General features: G+C 34.6%; 1 protein-coding gene across 1 annotated transcript in view; it reads right to left on the bottom strand.

The window, feature by feature from the left end:
- Positions 1–21161, bottom strand: part of KYNU (kynureninase) — a 121182-nt gene that overhangs the window by 60631 nt on the left and 39390 nt on the right. The window contains exons 3-7 of the mRNA XM_004423854.3: positions 20917–21037; positions 12580–12662; positions 3981–4042; positions 2340–2411; positions 1057–1131 (exon numbers count right to left, since the gene is read on the bottom strand). Of these exons, the coding sequence (XP_004423911.1) occupies positions 1057–1131; positions 2340–2411; positions 3981–4042; positions 12580–12662; positions 20917–21037 (413 nt within the window). The remainder of the gene's footprint in view (positions 1–1056; positions 1132–2339; positions 2412–3980; positions 4043–12579; positions 12663–20916; positions 21038–21161) is intronic.

Genomic DNA, 21161 nt, shown 5'->3' with positions numbered 1-21161 from the left:
AGTGTGCTGAACTTAACGACTAGACCACTGTGGCTGGCCCAACACATCACTTTTAAAATTAAAACTTGTGACATATTAGTGGCTCTATTCATTTTTGCTAGAGATTAGCAATTTATATATGACCTATGAAACCAATACCCTCTCACAGATGTGAGAACTTTCTATTCCATTAATTTACTGCATATTGGCAAACAGAAGTGAATGGAGTAGATTTTAATTTCTTAAAGTATTCTGGGTTAAAATAAATAATTGTTCAAACATTGGTTTAATGGCCTGGGAGCATCATTTGCGAAACCTAAAATTTATTCTGTGTGGATTTCTTCGTGCCATATTACACAAGCTGCCGGGTTTATATGTCAAAGTCTGTATCACTTAGCCTTGTATCTTTATTAATGTAAAGTGCACACTATTTTAGATCTTGAACATATGGTCCAGCCTGATTAGGTATTTCCTTTGTTACCTGTTTAAATATGAAGGAATCTCAGAGAGATAAAGTAACCTTCCCAAAGTCCCTTATCCAGTAAATTGGTGAGTCTGGGCTTTTTCTGGGGTATATCAGCCAGGCTGCAAAGCCCAAGCTTTTCCTGCTGTATAGTGTCCCTTTCTACACCCCAATCCAAGCATAAAGGAAAATATTTGATACTTCAATTAAGAGGAGACATAAAAGATAGGCATCATTCAATTTCAACAAATATCACTAGTCTTTAACATAATCTTAATGGCACCCATAGGTAATGGCATTTGAAATTAAAAATAATATATGCAATTTGCCATCCCCTCTCATCCCATTGAAGAATATGGCATATTCCAGTGGTATTAATAGAAAAATAGTTTGCTTGTAATATGACTATCCTTTGCAAAATGAAAAGAAATACACTTCTGAGTTAGTTCTCCATTTCATGCAAAATGACCTAACAGTAACAGAAGCATAGGTCTTTTATACTTTCTTGAACGTTCCATTAAAGTAATGAAGACAATAAACTTTTGAGGAAAATGAAGAAAAAAATCAATACTAAACAGAAGCATGATGTATATGTATTTCTCTTTCTCATATACCTCTCTTGGCTTTATAATCCGCATACTTTCCTCAACGTTAAGACCGTGAAGTTGAAGCTGTGATTCAATAGCATACTGGAAAAGAAAGACGATTTATTAAATCAAGTCCAATGCACAGAAGTACAGTGAAATAACTCAGACAAGAAATAATAAAATAACAATAAAAACATACTATTATATTAAATCCAAAGTCAAAGTTAAAAGTGACTAAACAGAATACATCAGAGAAGAACTGTTTAATATAATTTACACACAGGAATCTGAACTTTCTTCGAAACACTAAATAGTGAGATGAATGGAAGCACAGGGGTCATCTAGACTTTAGGGAGTTACGAGAGATTTTTAGAATAAGATATTAAATCATCTAATCTAAGTCAAAACCAGAGTTTATGAAATAACCGAAGTGAGTAGTGTGGGTTTGATATGCTTGAATATAGGATATAGATGTGGTTTACTTTAGAAAGAGTAAGCTAGTAAAAGGAAAGGACATCAAAAACTTCCCTGCTTTGAGAGTATAACATATGAATGGGGACAAGCAATTATGAAGACCCTGAATTTTTTAAAGATATTAGGGTTTTTATCCTTTTCAGTAAGATAATGGCTATTAATTTGTACATAATTAAATGGCTTAAAATTATAAGATGTGGGCTAGAATAGTTAACGGTGATAACATAAAGACACAAATCAAGTTTCTTTAACACTAAAGCTGAAATAGCAATATATTTTTATTTGTGTCTGTGTCTAGAACTATCAGATTTCTTATCAACCAAACTGTTGATAAAATAGCAAGATTTTTGGGGGGAACCACAAGAAATATTTTAATCTTTAATAAATATTTCTTTCAATAATCAAGCACCAATAATTATGCTAGCGTGCTATGAAAACAAATGGACAAATAAAAGTTTATATTCCTATTCTATGTAGCTAAAGGGTTAAGCACTGAGGTATGTATCGATTTGATTTTGTAAAATAAAACAGCAACAAGAATTAATAAAGCATTCATAACTGCACTTGATTTAGACCAGCAATTTGCTCAATGTCTTTAAAAAGACTAATAAATCAATGTTCCTATTCAGTCCTTTCCTCCCTTAACACATGTTTTACTTGAACAAAAGAAACAAAGCTACAATCTATTAAAAAATGCCTAAATCAAAAACATTTGTCAGATCTTTTTATTGTAAAGTTGCTTGGAAAAACTAGTGAATAAACATTCAAGTCAGGCAAATGATATGCTCCTCTAGGAAGAGTATAAAGAATACAAATATAATTTGAAGAATCCTTACATGATCTGAAGGGAAGGCTTTGGCTTCTAGAAGAATTTTATATCGTTTTGGCGTAGGCTTAAAAAACGATAACTGCAATGAAATGATTTATTGAGAAAAGTATTAATGCACAATTTATACATTTGTTCATTTTACACCACATTTTCATTTTGTAATCTCCAGCATTTTAAAGGCATTAATTAATTAAACATTTTGATGTCTTTCAAGGGTAACTTTTCCAATTAGCCTTGTTTCCAATGCACTATAAAGAGGAAGAAGGTATTGGCTCATGACATTTATCAATGGAAATGCAAACTTAGGAGAAAATGTGAATCTGATAAAAACAAATTCTCAAACTTCAATTTTTATTGAAAAATTATCTTCCAAATGCATTTAATGGTATTTCTGTATTGTGAGCCTGAAATATCATGTTCTATGTATGTCTTATTCATATTGATTTATCTTGCACTGCTGATTGGGTTTCTAGTACATAATATTTCCACTGCTTTATTACTCTATTCAATTTTATTTTAGGTCCAACTAAAAGTACATTATCCCTAAAGAAACATTTAACATTTCTGGAGGCACTTTCTAGAGGAAGTAGCTCATTTGTTCAGTGAGGCCTTTTCATTCCTCCACACAGTTCCTGGAGAATAAATACTGACTGACAATAATAACAATGAAAATGATCACTACTGTTATTTGGGTGTTGATCATTTGTCAGGGTGCTAGAGCAATTTTCACATATTATCACATTTTATAATCATGCATACTTATGAGGTAGCTATTACTGTCCTCATTTTTCCAAAGAAGAAAATTAAGATTTAGAAATGCAAAAAACCGTGTTCCAAAGTCAAACAGGCATTAAGTAACTTAGCTGGGAGTAAAACTCAGCCATGTCTGAACTTAAAACTATGCTGCTTACCATCTTACTTAACATACTCCACAAACATGTTCCTTCAGGCATATTTAATAATCATTTCTCTATTTTATTAAAATAAAATATTAATATCTTCTTGTGCATCTTGGTCTTGTAGACATGTTTTCAATAACTCACTTAAAAATGAAATAATTTTTTAAAGCATCAAGCAATTACTATAGGCATATTATTCAAATCAAGAATATATTTGAGATTTTAAGATATACATATTTATTAAGTACTTAGCATATAAGAAGCACTTTAAACACAATAACTCCTTGAGATACTAGATCCCTTTTCTCCAATTTAGTTTTATTTTTCTAATTTTTTTAACCTACTCCCCAAAAATTAAGCTACAAAAAATACTGATCCGTAATCCTACCCTGCTAAATTCTGGCATATGGAAAAACTGTTTTTCTGAAAAATTCAGTGTTTGCTAGCGTTTGTACATCATTGTTTTGCACCCTTGCAAGCACTTTTGCTTTTCACCCACTGTGACTCTTATTCCTTACATTATGAGATAAGAGCTATTCATTTTTCTAAAGCTCCTTGCCAGAGTCAACTCTTCCAGGATTATGAAGAAGCCATTCCATTATGGTCCAGCATTTCCTGGTAAAAGTGAAAATAATCTCACAACTTATTTTTAAATAAGTAAACCACCAGATGCTCATGAATTAAAGATAGAAAAATGTCAGATTCTGTAAATGAGTGTATACTAAACATTGGTGGGAAAAGAAACTTACCAGTAGAAGATGTAAATTCACACTCAAACCATTCATTAGGGCTATTTCTTTCTCATTGGCTCCTGCAAAATAAATATATCACAATTTAGATTTTTCTATCAGTTCTAAAGATACGTGGAAAAACAAAGTAGGGAGGCTTCACTCCTTCATCCTTAATGTTTTTAGAGATAAGGGCATATTTGATGTGTCATCACAAAGAAATGGAAGTTTTCCCACTTGACTCATTTTATCAAATGATATCTGGACTCACATGCACATAGCTAGCTAAAAAGTATATTTCCTTTTTGATATAGTAAATAATAAGAGCAGAATAATGAAGCATTTCCTTTTTCCTATAAACTAAAAATGATTTATCCCATTATCAGCTAGTTTGTCAAATTCCCACAGAGCACATTTTTGTGGTAAGTGTATCTCCAAAAGGAATCTAAAAAGAAATGAAGGCCAATCACATTTTTAAAGCTGGGGGGTTGTTTCTAGTGTCAAATTAAAATGTAGCTTTAATAAAAGAAGGCCTTTTTGCCAAACATAATTCACTGTTATTACAGTGAAATATATAATAGTTTATAAGACAAAAGAGCTAGGAAGCAAAATACAAAGAGCTAAAGAGCTCTGGGCTTTATTCATACACACTGATACAAGATAATTAATACAGATATGCATTGTCTGATGGAGAAAACATGCAGAGTTAAGATATCCACTACACAATCATAATCAGATCTAATTCCTAGTAGTGAGGATTTTGGCACTTAGAACAGACCCAGAGACAAAGCATACACTGGATACTTAAGAACTCAGAGCATGCTAACAACAATAATAATACATTTCCTATTTTTAGTTCTTATGATGTCTCTTAAAGGCAATTAGATCTGTATGATAGGAATGATGTTTCTTTAATGATGTCTCTTTACTCATGAAAAAAATGAGCTATGAGCTTTAATGTTTGGAAGGCTGGACTAGGTGTTAGAGAAAATGTCTAATATAAGTCCTACATTTTGTATCCGAAGAGATACTTTTGATAGAGTGCTATTTTAAGAGACTAGACAGTAAGTGGAATAATTAATCTAATTAATAGATTCCAGGATAAGTTCACTTGAAAGGTGGCCACTGGGAATAAGTGTATAAATTAGGAATTTATATTTCAACATAGTCATTTAAGGAAGGGCCCGTGTCTTCCTCTAGTGAAGAAAAACCTCTTGTTGCATCGGCAGATGGATTTCCCCATTTGATATGCACAGGAGGTAAACAAGTGGTGAGTGTTAAAGATGTGTCCTGGTCATTATAAGGTGATAATGTCTGAAGCCAAGGGGCCAGAAGAACAATCTCATTCCACATTCCTAGCACTAAATAAAATTTCTCTTAAACATACTGGATAGATATGAATATGAGAAGGTTATGTTGTATACAGTGGCATATGTCTTCTCCTACAATATGAAAATCTTTTTGAAATACGGTAAAAGAAATGCCGCCAGCTTTATTATATTTGTGTCTTTGCATTATGGTTGAATTTTTACCATTATTTTGAAAACAAAACATTATCTAAGATATCTAATCTGATATTATCCTTAACTCCCTGTTAGCTATTTACACACATCTTTTCTGAAAACCAGTTATTTCAATAAAAAATATTTTGGCAGAGAGAGTGGAAGGAAGAAGGGAAGGAAAAGTAATATAAAGACAGAGCAGAATTAGCAGTAAGGGAAGCATTTGAAAGACTTTAATGAGAAGGAAACAAAAGAAGAAAAAATAATTCATAAATTAGTTATCATAAAATAAAAACAAAGAAATGGAAGAGGCAGGAAGGGAGGGAGACTTTCCATAGAAGGTCAGACACTCCATTTTTGCTTAATGATTACATCTTGATTAAAATGATTAGATTCCTTGAAATTTTTAGTCCTCCAAACAGTGCAATGTTCATTTTGGATCACCTAACGTTTTTTCTGCATGGAATGTGATGAACAGATGAGCTGGGCTGAATTAATCTAGACAGACACTTGACATTGTGGTTTCCTCCCTTCACTTTCAATGGCATACTAACACTTGAATCAATTCTTTGTAAATAACCCCTCACTGACTTGAATAGTTTGTCTGCTCACATGCACAAAAATTATCTCACCGTGGAACACTTTAAATTCAAGCATGTGCTTCACAAAATGCTCTCTTCACCTGCTATTAAACTCTGTCAGGGTGGATCAGGCTATTTAACATGTGTGCATGTGCACACATGTATCTGAGGATGGTGCAAATATTAAAGTTTCAGAAGATTAACAGAAATGTTTATTCCAAATATAGCCTAAAGGCACAAAACAATCAAGTGTTCTTAACATCAAAGGACCACAAATCAGACTGATTTTTAACATATTTTTGTAAGAAAATTTGCCCAATTGACCTATCTCTTTTGGTTCAAATTGTATTTCTGAAACCATTTGTTCTAAGATATTTCAATACCGTCAGCATTCCATAAGAAAATAAATCTTGTTTTTTGAAAGCAAACTGAAATTCTTTCAAGTTGCTATTCTTTGTTCCTTTTCTTTTTCCTAAGAGCTTTTTTTGAATTAATGTTGAAACATCAAACTACAAGCATTGGGGAGCAAATTTTTTTTTAAAACTTCCTGAAAGCTTATCAGGATTTGGAAGAGTCTTCACTTTAGAAGATCATTCACAACTCACTGCAGTAAATGTCAAATTGAATCGCGTCACCTGAGATAGATGTGAGCCAGGGTTCTCATCTGAAGAGTGTTTTCCTGCCTGTTTATTTATTGAACATAATATTTTGCTTTACCGGAAGGTGAACTTTAGTTAAATGCAAGCACTGTCATCTGATGTCAATGCCTGGCATGCTAATGTTTACTGAGCCCTTACAATGTGTCAACACTTCTAAATATGTGACTTGCATTGTCTTACATAGTCTTCACAGTAACCCAATGAAGTACCTACTTTGATTCTCCATATTTATCAATGAGGAAACTGACATCCAAAGAGATGAACTAACTTGCCTAAAGTCTCACAGATAGGAAGTAGAAAACAAACTCCTACCCTCTCTTAAAAAAAAATTAATTAGAATCTTTGTTTAAGATTACATTTGGGGGTCGGCCCCGTGGCGTAGCGGTTAAGTGCACAAGTTCCACCGCTGGCGGCCCAGGTTCGGATCCCGGGCGCGCACCGACGCACCACTTGTCAGGCCATACTCTGGTGGCATCCCACATAAAGTAGAGGAAGATCAGCATGGATGTGAGCTCAGGGCCAGTTTTCCTCAGCAAAAAGAGGAGGATTGGCATGGATGTTAGCTCAGGGCTGATCTTCTCACAAAAAAAAAAAAAAGATTACATTTGGAATCATAGTCTACATTATCCACTCCCTGCAAGTCAAATATAGGAAGTCCATGTTCATTATCAACATCCCTCTGCATCTTTCTAATCCTAATTTAATTTCAAATATTTTGCAAAGTGAGGATAACAGGGCCCCAAGCTGCTTAGTGTTTGATAACAGGGCTCATGATGGATCTCATAACTGTCATACCATGTTGTGTATACTTTATTAAGCTGCCGCAAATGTTATTGTGGATTTGGTTGTAAGGATTGTACTTAGGCTAAGTCCGAGAACTTTCCATTCTGTTTTTCAAGTGGCAAATTCCTGTGGCCTCTAGAGGAGGCTTGCGCATGGCTGAGGATTCCTAACTGTTTGGAGAGAGCTTCCAGTGATTGCTGCTTCTCTGTGGGTCAACCACAAGTTTCATAAAGCAAATTTATGTTCACATTACAACATTTTTGTAAGCTGAAATGCATATATGTAGCCCTGTGTGATTTTTATGTACCCAGGGAGAAGTAGCCTTAATAATAATACTAGTAATATTCTTCAGCAATTCTATTTTTAGTATCTTGATAATATGACATTAATTATAAGGGAAAGTTATTCCATGTTTTGCAGAATTGTTGGCACTGTATAAAATGTTTTATTGATAGTTTTTCTTCTCATCTGAAATTGAAATTCTTTTCTATGTCTAAGAATAAATATGGTTGTTCATTGTCCCTTCCTTCTCTCTACCCACTCGATCAATTTGTACACATAATAATTTTTATTATCCTCCTGTTACTTCTTTTTGAGAAATTTTATGGTGAAATAAAGGCTGTGGTTTTAAGGGCCTGGAAGATTCAATCATAGCCCCAAATATACAACTTGTCTGTCTGTTTGCTCATGACACATTTAGATGGTCTAGCAAGTAGCAAAAATAAATTTGACTTCTGCTGCTCTGTCCTGTAGTTACCACATAATTATTTTAATTATTTTTAATTTATACAACATGTACTTCCAAAGAAGAATTTAGGCTTCTTGTATTACAATGTGAGGGAGAATGATAAAAAGTAGAAATAGAGTACAATGTAGGCAGATGAGAAACAAATTAGAAGATGTTAAATGTTTTTGCTACTTCAAACTCCACCAGATTTTCTCAGAGCTTCCGAGTAACTGAAGCAAAAAGGGAACTTGCATGGAATTTACAACAAAGATAAACACACACACAAACACCTTCTAAAAAAATCTGTTCCTACTAAGCAAACAGAGTGAACTCATTCATTTTTCAACTTGACTTAAGAACCATTTCTTTGATATATACAAATTTAAAAGTAAAGAAATTTGAGAGATAACAGTTACTGAAATAAAAAAATACCAATTTTTAAAATATTGCTCATAATACACTTTGCAGACACTGTCAATTTGTCTTCCTTTGATCAACAAAAAAATGGTAGAAATATTTCTCCTAATAAAACATGAACTGTAGAGAATAAAACAGACATTTAATAAAAGAATCATTAAACTAAGGATCACCTTCCTTCACTGACAATATTTCAATGAACTATGACAATGCATTTGTCATATAAGGCTTGAGACTTTGGGAAGATATATATATAATAAACAATATATATTGTTTATTGAGTTTCATGTCTACAAAAGTGACTATGCCCATTTCAAAAGATAACTGTTATTTTTCATATCCCAAATTATTAGAATCAAATGTGTGTAATTTAATTAATAGAACATTCAAGGAAAAAATCACAGAAAACAAAATGAAGTTTATCTCATATGTGTTACAACTTTGCATGGCATTTCAAAGACAATAATCTTTAAAGCTAGAGTTGTTAAATATTCTTTTAAAAAAATTTAATAAGTTCAATCCTTTTACTTTTCTAAATAAATCTGATATTTAGTCTTTTTTTTTTTCATTTTCCTTAGTAATAATAATGAGAGGAGGCTGGTTTGAAATTTCAGTGATCATTGTCACATAGATGCACTTGCTGAGCAACAAAATACTTGCACATTTAATAAGTTGCAATAGAGCTATAAACTTTTGAATGGTCAAAGGAAATCTTTTAGCAGGATTTATTGGCTTCATAAATAAATCTCACTAAATAATATCACCTTACCACTTCCCTGGCCTGTATATAAACATCCCAACTCCTCTTTAGAGGATGATAAATATTAAGCACAAAATAACAGGATTAGAACACAGTTTATGTTTTGAAAGCAAACAGTAAAGAAAACAACAATCCACAGCTAGGGATAACATATATACTCAGGTCACATTAATTTAGGATGCTATTCAAGTGTTTTATCTACATGTTAGACATTTGAATGAATATAATTGGCTTCTAAAAAATGAACACAAATAAAAGCATTATTAAACAACTATTTAATACACCTTTAAATGCAATCCAGGATTGTTCTGATGGTGATTTCCTCCATCAGAATATACACTCCTTTAGATAATGCTGACCGCCTGATCACCTGCTCTGTGTTCCCAAGAACCTGACTGGTGTGGCAGGACATGCTGGGTTTTCACTTTTACCTGGCCTGGTTGATAAAGATTCTGGCCTTGGGTCGCAGCCCCGGCACTGAAAGCGGTGAGGATTCACCCTGGGGCTTCTTGTGAGTGTCCTGGACTCGGGCCCTCCACACTCAGCCTGGCTCCAGGTGCTAACCCTAAAATCCTGTGCTTCCTGGCTTCCAACTGCTCCTTTCTTCAGCAATGGCTATATTTCTGGTCAATAGAGGTTTCTATTTAATGTTTTTTAGTATTTCTACATGTTTATTAATCTAATTATTTTCTATCCTTGCTCCGTGTTTGGAATAGAAGGGAGTGTTTTCAGTTTGTGCTTAATCTGTTATCTTAAACTGCAAGTCAATATTCTGATCCTATAATATAACCACATAGAACAGATAGAAATGTGTATAGTGTAATGATTACTCAATAATATCTAGTAGGAAAGAACTTATTCTTTTGCTTGCAATCCTTTTACGGGATTCTTTTTTTCAACTTTTTGAATAGGTAACACAGTTATATGGATCATAAACTAAAAATAGATTTTCCTTAGAAGTCTGGTAATTTGGGCTGTATTAAACATGAGAGTGTTCCCCACTGTGCTTGTGGTAGTGTTTGTTGATGGCCCTATACTGGGCCATCGTACTGGGAAAACTCACATCAGAATCTTTAGGTTGTCCAAATATCACAGAGAAGACTTTTGTAGCTTTCTGCATGGATACTGGGAGCTAAGTTAGAGCAGAAGTGGATAAACTTTTATTTAACTCTTTTGTTTTCATCATGGAATATATTATGGATTGAACTGTGTCCTCCCAAAATTCGTACGTTAAAGCCCTAACCCCCAACGTGAGTATATTTGGAGACAGGGCCTATAAGGAGGTAATATAGGTTAAACGAAGTCATAAGGGTCAGGCCTTAATCTGATAGGACTGGGTCCTTATAAGAAGAGGAAGAGGCACTAGAGATCTCTTTCTGAGTGTCAACAGAGGAAAGGCCAAGTGAGGACACAGAAGATGGCCATCTACAAGCCAGGAAGAGAGGCTTAACCAGAAACCAACCCTTCTTCTTGGACTTCTAGCCTCCGTTCAGGACTGTAATAAATTTCTGTTGTTTAAGCCACCAAGTCTGTGGTATTTTGTTATGGCAGCTCATGCTGACTAACATAATATACATATGCTCCCCTGAGACCTTCCCTTGTCCCTTCTCCAGAGGCTCACGCAGTCTCTTCTGGAGGAGGGTGGGGGAGGATTTGCCTGGCAGCATGGAGTGGGCAAGGAGATTTGTATTCTAACTGCATTTTAAATAGACTTTCAACAAATGTCCCTGTTTTTATTCCTGTCTTCACTCCCACTCCTAGACGTGTATCCTGTAAGTAATCCCCAAGCCTTTGAAGGATCTACAGTGCAAAGCAGGTGGCTTTCCATCTTTTCACCAACGGGAGATTAGGATTTGGTTTTTTTTTTTTTCCGCAAAGGCAGTTACCACATGTCCCCCTGGTATCTAACTCCCCAAAAATGTTGCTATCATCTCGTTTGCCATTCTATTTGTCCTTTGGGGTTTACGCTTTTTAAATTTTTTTCTAATTCCACTAAGAATTGTTTGGTGAGATTTCAGAAAAAAAGAGTACTTAAATGCAGGTGTTCAGTCCTCCATCATTAACTGGAAATTGCCTTTCTTTTTGAAGCACTAATCCCAGTGATTAATTCTACATTTCTTTGTATTGTGTGACTATATGTATATATTAATTTTATATTTCTTTGTATTTTCATTTACTGGGAGTCCCATGGGGATAAGAGTGGTGAGGACTCTTTCTCATCATTTTATCCCCAGTGCCTCCCACAAATCCTGACAGACAGCAGAGGTCCAATAATTACTTTTTAAATAAACAAGATATTCCCCAGACTTCATGACTTGCTAATTGCCATAATTCTTCCTGAATGTAAGTCTTACTTTCCCCATTCTAATTTCATTTTCCTCCCAGCTCAAGTTGATTTTGCCTTCTGATTACTGGCCAAGATACAATTGGTGTGAAGCAACAAAGACATTTTTTATACTTGCCTCTAAAGAAGTGAAGTTTGAAATAGCATTTTGACACTTGAGGTTTTTCTAACTCCTCCAAATATTTCCAAGTAACACCTCTCCAATTACTTAAATATCATTAATTGTTTTGTTCAATACTCTAAATGTTATAGAAGATTTTAGGCAATGCTGAATATTCAACCCAATTAAATAAATAACTTTTTTCAAAATGTTAATACATTTACCATCTAAAACTACCTGGAATACCACCAAGAGTACATAGAACACACTTTAGCAAACAAAATATAGACCAAAAAACAGCATCAACCATATTATTTTCGATAACAATAGATCACCATGGATAAAGATGAAACAAGCCAAAATATAATTGGTATTTTAGAGCTTTAGCATGTGAAAGTTAATATTTATTTTACCATACAATAAAGTCTTAGAAAATTAATATTTAAGTTGATTTTTAAGAAATTTGTTTAATTATAAATTAATACAATGCATGTGTTTTTCAGTGGGAAGTAAACATTAGTGTTAAAATATACAAAAAATAATAATAACATATTTTATTTTTGTACCAAATAACCCAGTTATGTTCATTATAGCAATCAAATCTCAATTAAAGGTATACTTTTTACTATTATGCATTAAATAGAAAATCAGGATGTTCTTCGATAAGATTTTTACTTTATAACCTATGTTTATAACTAGATGATTATATCTTTACAATTCTTTTGGAAAAATTCACTTTGTACTTACCTACAATGTCATTCATAAGGCCTAGGATAGTCTCGTCTCCAGTAATCCAAGGACGTTTCCCTACTTCATGACCATAGCCTCCCCTGAAATTGAAAAGGGACATAAACAATCTTAGCTTTTGGGTGTGTAGGTATATGTGCGTGATTTTTCAAATATCAGCATTAGCAACAGGACATTTCTAAATGAGTCTTTGTAACATTTTAGTAATTATATGAAAACATATTTTTTTAAAACCAAAAGTAATACTTGAGAACTCTTTTGTTTTTTGTTTGGTGAGGAAGATTAGCCCTGAGCTAACATCTGTTGCCAATCCTCCTCTTTTTGCTGAGGAACACTGGCCCTGGGCTACCAGCCATGCCCGTCTTCCTCTACTTTATATGTGGGATGCCACCACAGCATGGCTTGATAAGTGGTGCATAGGTCTGTGCCCGGGATCCGAACGTGCAAACTCCGGCCGCTGAAGTGGAGCACACGAACTTAAGCACTACACCGCCAGGCCAGCGCTGAGAACTCTATTTTTTAGCTTGTCATTTTAAAATTTCTTTGATGTCCTTTTTGTTTGGAGTAGGGGAGATTGCTCACATAATATTTCATTATTTTTCTCTATTTTAGAGTCCAAGATGTTATTTTTTCTTTTTTCTTTTCAAACTTTCAAGACTATTTGAATCCTCTACTTGTATACCTGTAGCATATAGTAGTATCTATATTAAAACATACTTACTATTTTTGAGGCTGGAGATTAAAATGATTATATATTGAATTTTAAAATATAGCTACAATCTGTAAATTAAATAGAAGTGTATAAAATGTGACGATACGCATGATGACATTTTAAGTAGATAATGAAACTTGGCAATAATCAAAGCCAACACTACATCTTGATCTATTTTCTAGCAATTTCATCTTTCATATTCCAGCTCAATTTTATTATTCTAGTAAGTATCCCTGTAGGCATAATGGAAAAACACAAAACACATAAGAGAACTTCAACTCTCGAGAAATTTTTATCAAATGAAGAAGGCAAATATATTTGAAAAATACAGAAGAAATTAAAACAAAAGATCAAGCAGTGAGTGACTTTATGTGCTGTGACAGACTTGTATCTTAGGGAGCTCTGAATTAGATTGTTCTTAATTCTTTCAGAATCCAAAAACTATGTAAACTTGGAAGAAAGGAGTATGTGATTTTTGTATAGTGCAAACTGTTTGAATCCACGCTCTGGAATTCAGTAAGCTCGCAGTGGTGAGCTGGTAAATCTGCTCTCAGAGATGGAGGGTACTAGAATATTCCACCCCCAAATATGTCGCTGTGGTATATTAATTATGTTGAGCCATAAGAACTTGAAAAACAGCAAATGCAGGGAGAGGCTTTCTCTGAACTCCCCTATCTGCCTAAAGACAGATTCTTCAAAGGGAACGCAATTGTCATAAAACCCCTTGCTGGGAATTTTATTAACCAGGGAAGATTGACCCTTATTATAGAAGACACTAGAAGTCAACACCACGCCCAAACAGACTTTGTCACAAACTTCATTTCTCCCATCTATTTTTCAAGGGCTCATTCTTCTTTCCTAAAAATTATTTAATACCCCCAAAGTGGACTTCATCTGCCCTCCCCTTTCCCTATTAAGATGGTATTCAAGCCTGAACTCTAAACCACCTCAGGGAGTTATTCATTTTTTCCTGGGTTATCTCCCATTTCTACATGAGGTATTCATGTTAATAAACTTCTGTTGGTTTTTCTCTTGTTAATCTGTCTTTTGTTACAGAGGTCTCAGCTAAGAATTCAGAAGGGTAGAGGGAAAATTATTTTTCCTTCCCTACAGGAAAGTGGGGGAACTGGAGGAGAGGAGCTCTGATTTTTAGCCTTTGCTGATTTTCCTGGTGTGAATACCCCCATCGTGGCCAATTTCACGATATCAACAAAAATCCTGAATATTTAACAATTGGCTTCCATCACCTGGCATGAGCCAGTTAGAGGTCACTACTGGTTATGAAACTACATTTATTAGAAGCTTATAGGGCCTAATAATTTTCAACTTTTGTAAATATAAAAGGGTGACAATATATGCCTTAAAGAATTGCTGTGAAAAATAAATAAGATAACATGTATAAGAGATTGGTACATAGTAACTCTTTTCTGAGTCTTCTTTCCTAACGTAAATCTAATGCTAAAATTCCCTTCATTATTATATGATGTACAACACAATTTTTAAAACTAATATTTTGATTACGATATAAACTTTGTGAAGGAAGAGAACTTTCTTTGAGAATAAACAGAGTATAAGAGCTAAGGAGGCAGAGAAAGGCAATTGTTAGTTATTATTATTCATATTATTATTAGATAGCCTGCAGCTTGCCTCTTTGTTGACTTCCAATATAAATGCTAAAGACAAAAATCATTATCATTAAGTGGTAGTTAAAGGCAGATACTTGGATCCTTTTTAATTTTAATCACATAGAGCTCCATGGCCTTGCTGATAGCACAATACATCTTATTACATTTAGGTAGTAAAATTCTATGTTCTGCCTCAGAGAATTTATACCTCAGAATATTATGCCACCTACTTCTTACTCTGGTAGACACCATAGTAATAATCTTTAAGGACACTTTTCTTCCTGCAATGCTTTTGGCATCTCTCTCCCTTTAAAATATCACACAGAGTCTGCTCCTTCATTTTGTCAGCCTGCTAGCCTGGGGTAGTGAAATGTATTTAGAAAGTGTTACCCAAATAAACTCAAAGTAAAGTGGCCTGTTATTAAAAAGAGTTGATGTAGATTATAGTTCAGTTATAAACATATGCATTAGAGTTAAGAAAAAGATTATATTGCTCTCATTCAAAACTGCTTAAAATAGTTACAACCTTCTTTCACAAATGTCGGAAAGAAAAGGAGAGCATGCGAGAGAGTTAACTCACTACCAGGGCATAAATCTTTGCCATGAGTGGGGTGTTCTCTGAGATGTCTATGGAGCAGTATTTGCTCACAAAATTAGATGTCAGGATATAAAATCTAATTAGGAAGTTAATAAAAAAGTGGATTCTCTTTGAAATAGGACTAGGCTTTAACCACCCTACAAAATGAAAAGTGGTCCTCCTTTTAAAAGCTCTCCCAATAAGTATATAAATAAGACTTCGGTCTTCCTTAATGATATCACCATTATTTTTCCTGTGACCCAACTGATGATTAGCCAACACAGACATCAGGAAAATCTTTGTAACATGTCATATCATGTATTTTCTTATTCACACTGAAGGGTGGCAGAATAAGCCACACTAAAACTTGCCTCTTTAGCTTAAGGGTTATTTTGAGCTGAAAGCACTTGAAAAACAACAAATGCAGGCACATGCTGTCTCAGAACTCCCCTTATCTGCCTGAAGACAGATCCTTTAAAAGGAACTCAGTTGTCATAAATCCACTCCCCAAGAGTTTCATCACCATGGAAGATTGACTCATCACAGGAGAGGAGACTAGAAGTCAACAGCACACTCAGACAAAGTTTCTCATAAATGATCATACCTCCCATCCATTCTCCTAAGGGCCCTTTCATCTTTCCTAAAAATCATTTCCTCTCCCCTAAGTGGCCTATATATTCCCATATTAGACGATATATAAGTGTTCAAATCTCACCACTTATGGGGTGTTCACTTTTCTTTTCCTGTGATGCCCTCATGCATATAATATTAAAAATTAATAAATTGCTATGCCTTTTCTCCTCTTCATCTGTCTGTTTTCAGTTTATTTCATAGACCCAGCTATCGGACCTAGGAGAGTAGAGGGAAAGTCTTTCCTTCTCTACAATACACTTTTTTTTTTTGAAAGACAGAAACACTTAAATTGAAGGAGACTGCAGTAGCTGCAGGCGCACAGCTCTCCCATGTGCTTCACCAGGGCCCTTTCTGCACACACATCGCCACATAAAGCAAGCCACTGTGTGCAAAGCAGGTGGTTCATTCCTAATATGTGATTCAGCAGGCTATTTTCCTCTTTAAATAATCTTACCTAAAATGTCACAGTCCTTAGAAGAATCCCTATAAAGACACAACTGTGGCAAGTTTTTGCTCCTATGAAAAATAAAGAAAACCATTTATCTAGTAGATAGGACAAGGCAGACAACTTAAAATATTGTGATTATATCTTAGGAACATAATATATATTTCTCAACTTACAATGTGCTCCTTAAGACTGATATTTTTCCCTTCAACTTTATCACTATGACTATTAACCTATGTTATTCTCCTTTAAATAATCTGGGCCATTAGTAAATATTTAATATAAAATGTTCTCAAATAATTCTTTAAGCTTATTGCCTACCCATTCTAGTAGACCCACAGGGTCCCAGCATATTGATATTGTTACTTCTTATTGTTATAGCAACATTTTGCTGATAATTATTATATATCAAATGGGTCAAATCACCCTAAAACTTTTCTATTTCAGATTATGAAAATTATCTAAGTATTGTCTTTTCACAAAACAAATGTATTCTCCAAAGTAAAGTGTTAATCAGACTACTTTAGAAATCACATACAGTTGAAAATAAAATTGGAAAATAACTATAATAAGCATTTTACAAAAAAAAACAGAGGTAAGTGCTTTATTTTCAGTTTTGCCTTGAGTAACTTGACGTTTTGGAGGAAATCATTTGGGTCCTAAAATATTTCTAAGTGTGCCTCTATTCTTGACTTTCCTCTAGAGTAAGTAATCAAAGATGGTAGCCATATGACTTATAAGATCGGGCTGCATCATTGCCAGTGACACTTTATTTTGTAGATAGGTGGGTACTACATCTGCAACTGGCCATAAAAGACGACAACCATGAGCCAAATGGCATTTCCCACCTTATAGGTCATGGACAGCCAGTCAGAGACTTGTTATCAATATCCCAGAACAATATCTCACTTAGTCAAAACACTCTAATTTTTATGTACTGTTAAAATTATACATTTTTAATATGATTTCTTTTCCTGTTAAGCTACTAACTTCAATGTGTATTAGAGTATTTAGTGACTGTGTAGATCTCTTTGACTCAGTCCTTCCCGAAATCTTCCACTGGTCGAGAAAAGAGGGAGACACTGGCCTGGCTTGGGTATTAGCTGAGAAATAGAGCATAGGTAGATTGGAGGAGGTGAAGAACAGATGATCAGATAAAACTCTGCACAATAATGGGAGGCCCTGGATCTAGAGGAAAACCAAACTTATGCAGAGGAGGTTTAGTACAAAACAAAAGCAATAATCGGAAAGAGAAGGAAAGGGACCAGTAGCCCACCAGCGTGGCATGAAGATTACTTTGAAAGTGTATAAACAAACAGCAACCAAAGAAAGAAACATTATCTAAACTTAAGCAGAGCCCCCTGAAAATACAGCTGTCATTGAACCATCCTCAGAGAGAGGATGGCCCCTAGCACTGGGAGGTGTGGATTCAGATGCCATCTCCTCAGGGAGCTTCCAGCCAGCATGGATACTGTCTATTTTCATCAGGATGAAAAAGCACAATAGAACCTTCCATACTTGCCTATTGAATCCCTAAAACTGCCCCCTTTTGTTAAGCTGGTGTATAACTGTTACCCCTGGCAGTTCAGTGAATCACTCTTTGTAGAGAGCTGCTGCATGCATGTGAAATAAACTGTTCTCCTGATAATCTGACAGTTGTCAAATAATTCACAGGCCCCCAATCACTAGGACATAAATTGATACCGGAAAAGTTTACCTCCCAACAGAACCTTAGGTGGAAAAGGCCAGAGTGGAATTTTAAGCTAAATATTTAGGAGCAAAGAAATAACGAACAAATACTTTCGAGATCAAAGACGATGGGAGGGACAGGAGGGAACAGGATTGCGATCATACACCTCAAACACCAGTGACATCCACAGGCAGGCCGGGCCATGACGTTGACTGGGCCACCACAACTTAAAGCAAGAAGACTAAATAGAACAAAACAAAGACTAAATAAAGCAAAAGAAGCTAGCTACCTAATCTTTTTCTCAGAAGAAGTCTTTTTTCTAATTTAATTTACTTTGTTTGAAGCATTGAAAAATCAGTAGAAGGGTTTAATATTATGGAATTTTCTACTGTCATGAGGTAAAATATGAAATCGAAAGGTAATAACAATAGAAGGGTATTATGACAGACAGGTGCTTTCCTGGAATGTAACTTTAAAGGCTTGAAAATAATCAACCAGTCCTTTAACAAAGTGGGATAATCATAAGGATATAAATAGGATAGCAGGACAGCTTCTTTAAAAGCCTAAAGGAGAAAAATGCACAGCCTTGCTGAATAAATATCCAAGAGGCAAGGACACTCTCTAAAGTTCAAATTCAATCTAATTCTCTGCTCTCTTTCACATTAAGGCCAAAAATGAATATTAACCATTTTTATCGATGATGACCCTAATTTTTTAAATACTAAAACCTGCTAGTGAGAAATGCTTCCCAATGTGGTGATATTTATTTTTCAATTTATGAATAAAAGCTATGCAGATAAAGTTATAATAGGCTTAATACATTATATAAACCTCTATCCTACTTGCCTTGAGTTGTGAACTTATATTCTTAAACACTAAAATTAAGAACTTTGCAGTGGTAGTAACAGCCATGGTAGTAATCATTAGCATAGTCAGTGTATACGACGCTTTAAAAAAGAGGTACTGTTCCCAATATGAATGACCAGTGGCGTGAAGAATGAAGAAAGATGGGGAAGACATTCTAAGTTTCTATGAGAGCCAAATGTCTTGCTGAGAATTCTTATCTGGTTTGGTTTCATCTTTCCGAATTTTATTTTTCTGACGTTCAGGTTTGGTTCCCCCTTTGTATCTATTTTTCAGATTTTAATAATCAGAAAATATTTTAAACATATTTCTACTTATTTTGAATATTTTAACTATTTAACAATTTTAAAAAATATGAAAACTTTTAAATAGTTAAAATATTTTTTAAATATTTCTAGTTTCAACTTTATCAGTAATTACTAGGGAAGGATAAGAAGTACATAAAAGTAGGTTATTTTCCCTAAGGGATTTATAATATAGCTAAGAATATGAAACTAATGAAAATAGACACCACTAAACTGCTTATCCCAGAGCAGTGATTGTTAATGCAATGGACATTCAGGGAGTGATGATCAGTGTGGTTGAGAAGGTTGGGATTAAGGAGGGTAAGCATTCAGGCAAGCAGAGAGTGTGAAGGGTTTCATAAGCAGAAGAATAAAAGTAAAACAGAAGAAATGGAGAGAAAAATGGATCCTGATTCAAGATTTCCACATGGTTGGAGTGAACCTGCTTGGCTAAGTCCAAATGGAGCATCTTCTCAACAATAATGTTCAGCTTGGGAAGGGAAGTACCTTCTGCTCCACTCAACCTCTTGCCTCCCCTTAACAATTTTTATTTCCTTACTTATAAAAATTAGCATGATAAGATCCTGGGTGGCACAGCAGTTAAGTTTGCGTACTCCGCTGCAGTGGCCCAGGGTTCACAGGTTTGGATCCTGGGTGCAGACTGATGCACCACTTGTCAAGCCATGCTGTGGCAGTGTCCCATATAAAGTAGAGAAAGATGGGCATGGATGTTAGCCCAGGGCCAGTCTTCCTCACCAAAAAGAGGAGGATTGGCAATGGATGTTAACTCAGGGCTAATCTTCCTCACAAAAAGAAAAAAAAAATTAGCCTGATAGAGTTTAGCCAAGAACTAATCATGAAAACACTAAATTAAATCCTAAATATTAACTCCCTTATTATTCATTAAAGAAATAAAATAAAATGATTACTTATGATTTAGATATGTCAACTCAGAAGAGGAACTTCGATTTTTAAATATTTTAAGTTTACTCTTTTTTTCTTAGTTATTTATTGATTGATTTGTTTGCAGGGAAAGATTCACCCTGAGCTAACATCTGTGGCCAATCTTCCTCTTTCTTTTTTTATTTTTTTCTTCCCCAAAACCCCAGTGCATGGTTGTTTATCCTAGTTGTAAGTCCTTCTAGTTCTTCTATGTGAGCCGCCACCACTGCATGGCAACTGTCAGACAGGTTGTGTGGTTCCATGACCAGGAAGTGAACCCAGGCTGCTGAAGTGGAGTGTGCTGAACTTTGACCACTAGGCCATCAGAGCTGGCTCTTAAGTTTTACTCTACTCTGCCACTAATTTGCCATATGACCTTATCTACTGATTCTCAGTTATTTCAGCAGTAAAAGGAGAGTATTGAATGAACACAATCTCTAAGATTCCTCTCTGCCCTCAAATTCTAGGATTCAGTTATACACCTTTTCAAATATTAGACAACCGAGTGTGATTTTTAAAATTCTTGTATGAGATATTAAATGATAGCTTTTGGAATAATACTTACATTTTGGCCCACTTATCTAGTTCTTCTTCCAGATATGTTTTAACCATTTTTGGTTGAAGGCCAAGAGAATTTCCCAAGAAATAGATGGCGTTTTCATCCTTATTCACTAAAGATAAATCAACTGAAAGAGAAGAAAATGTAAAAAATGCTTATTCAATTAATTAACACTCTTCCATTTGGCATTGTTAATCCACTACAAACAATTAATATAATTAACTCCAAGAACAATAATAAATTACTTACAA

The sequence above is a fragment of the Ceratotherium simum genome, chromosome 9 (genome assembly GCF_057802395.1).
Source record: "Ceratotherium simum simum isolate JZ-2026a chromosome 9, ASM5780239v1, whole genome shotgun sequence".
Lineage (NCBI taxonomy): Eukaryota > Metazoa > Chordata > Mammalia > Perissodactyla > Rhinocerotidae > Ceratotherium > Ceratotherium simum.
This window is presented reverse-complemented; position numbering and strand designations above follow the sequence as displayed.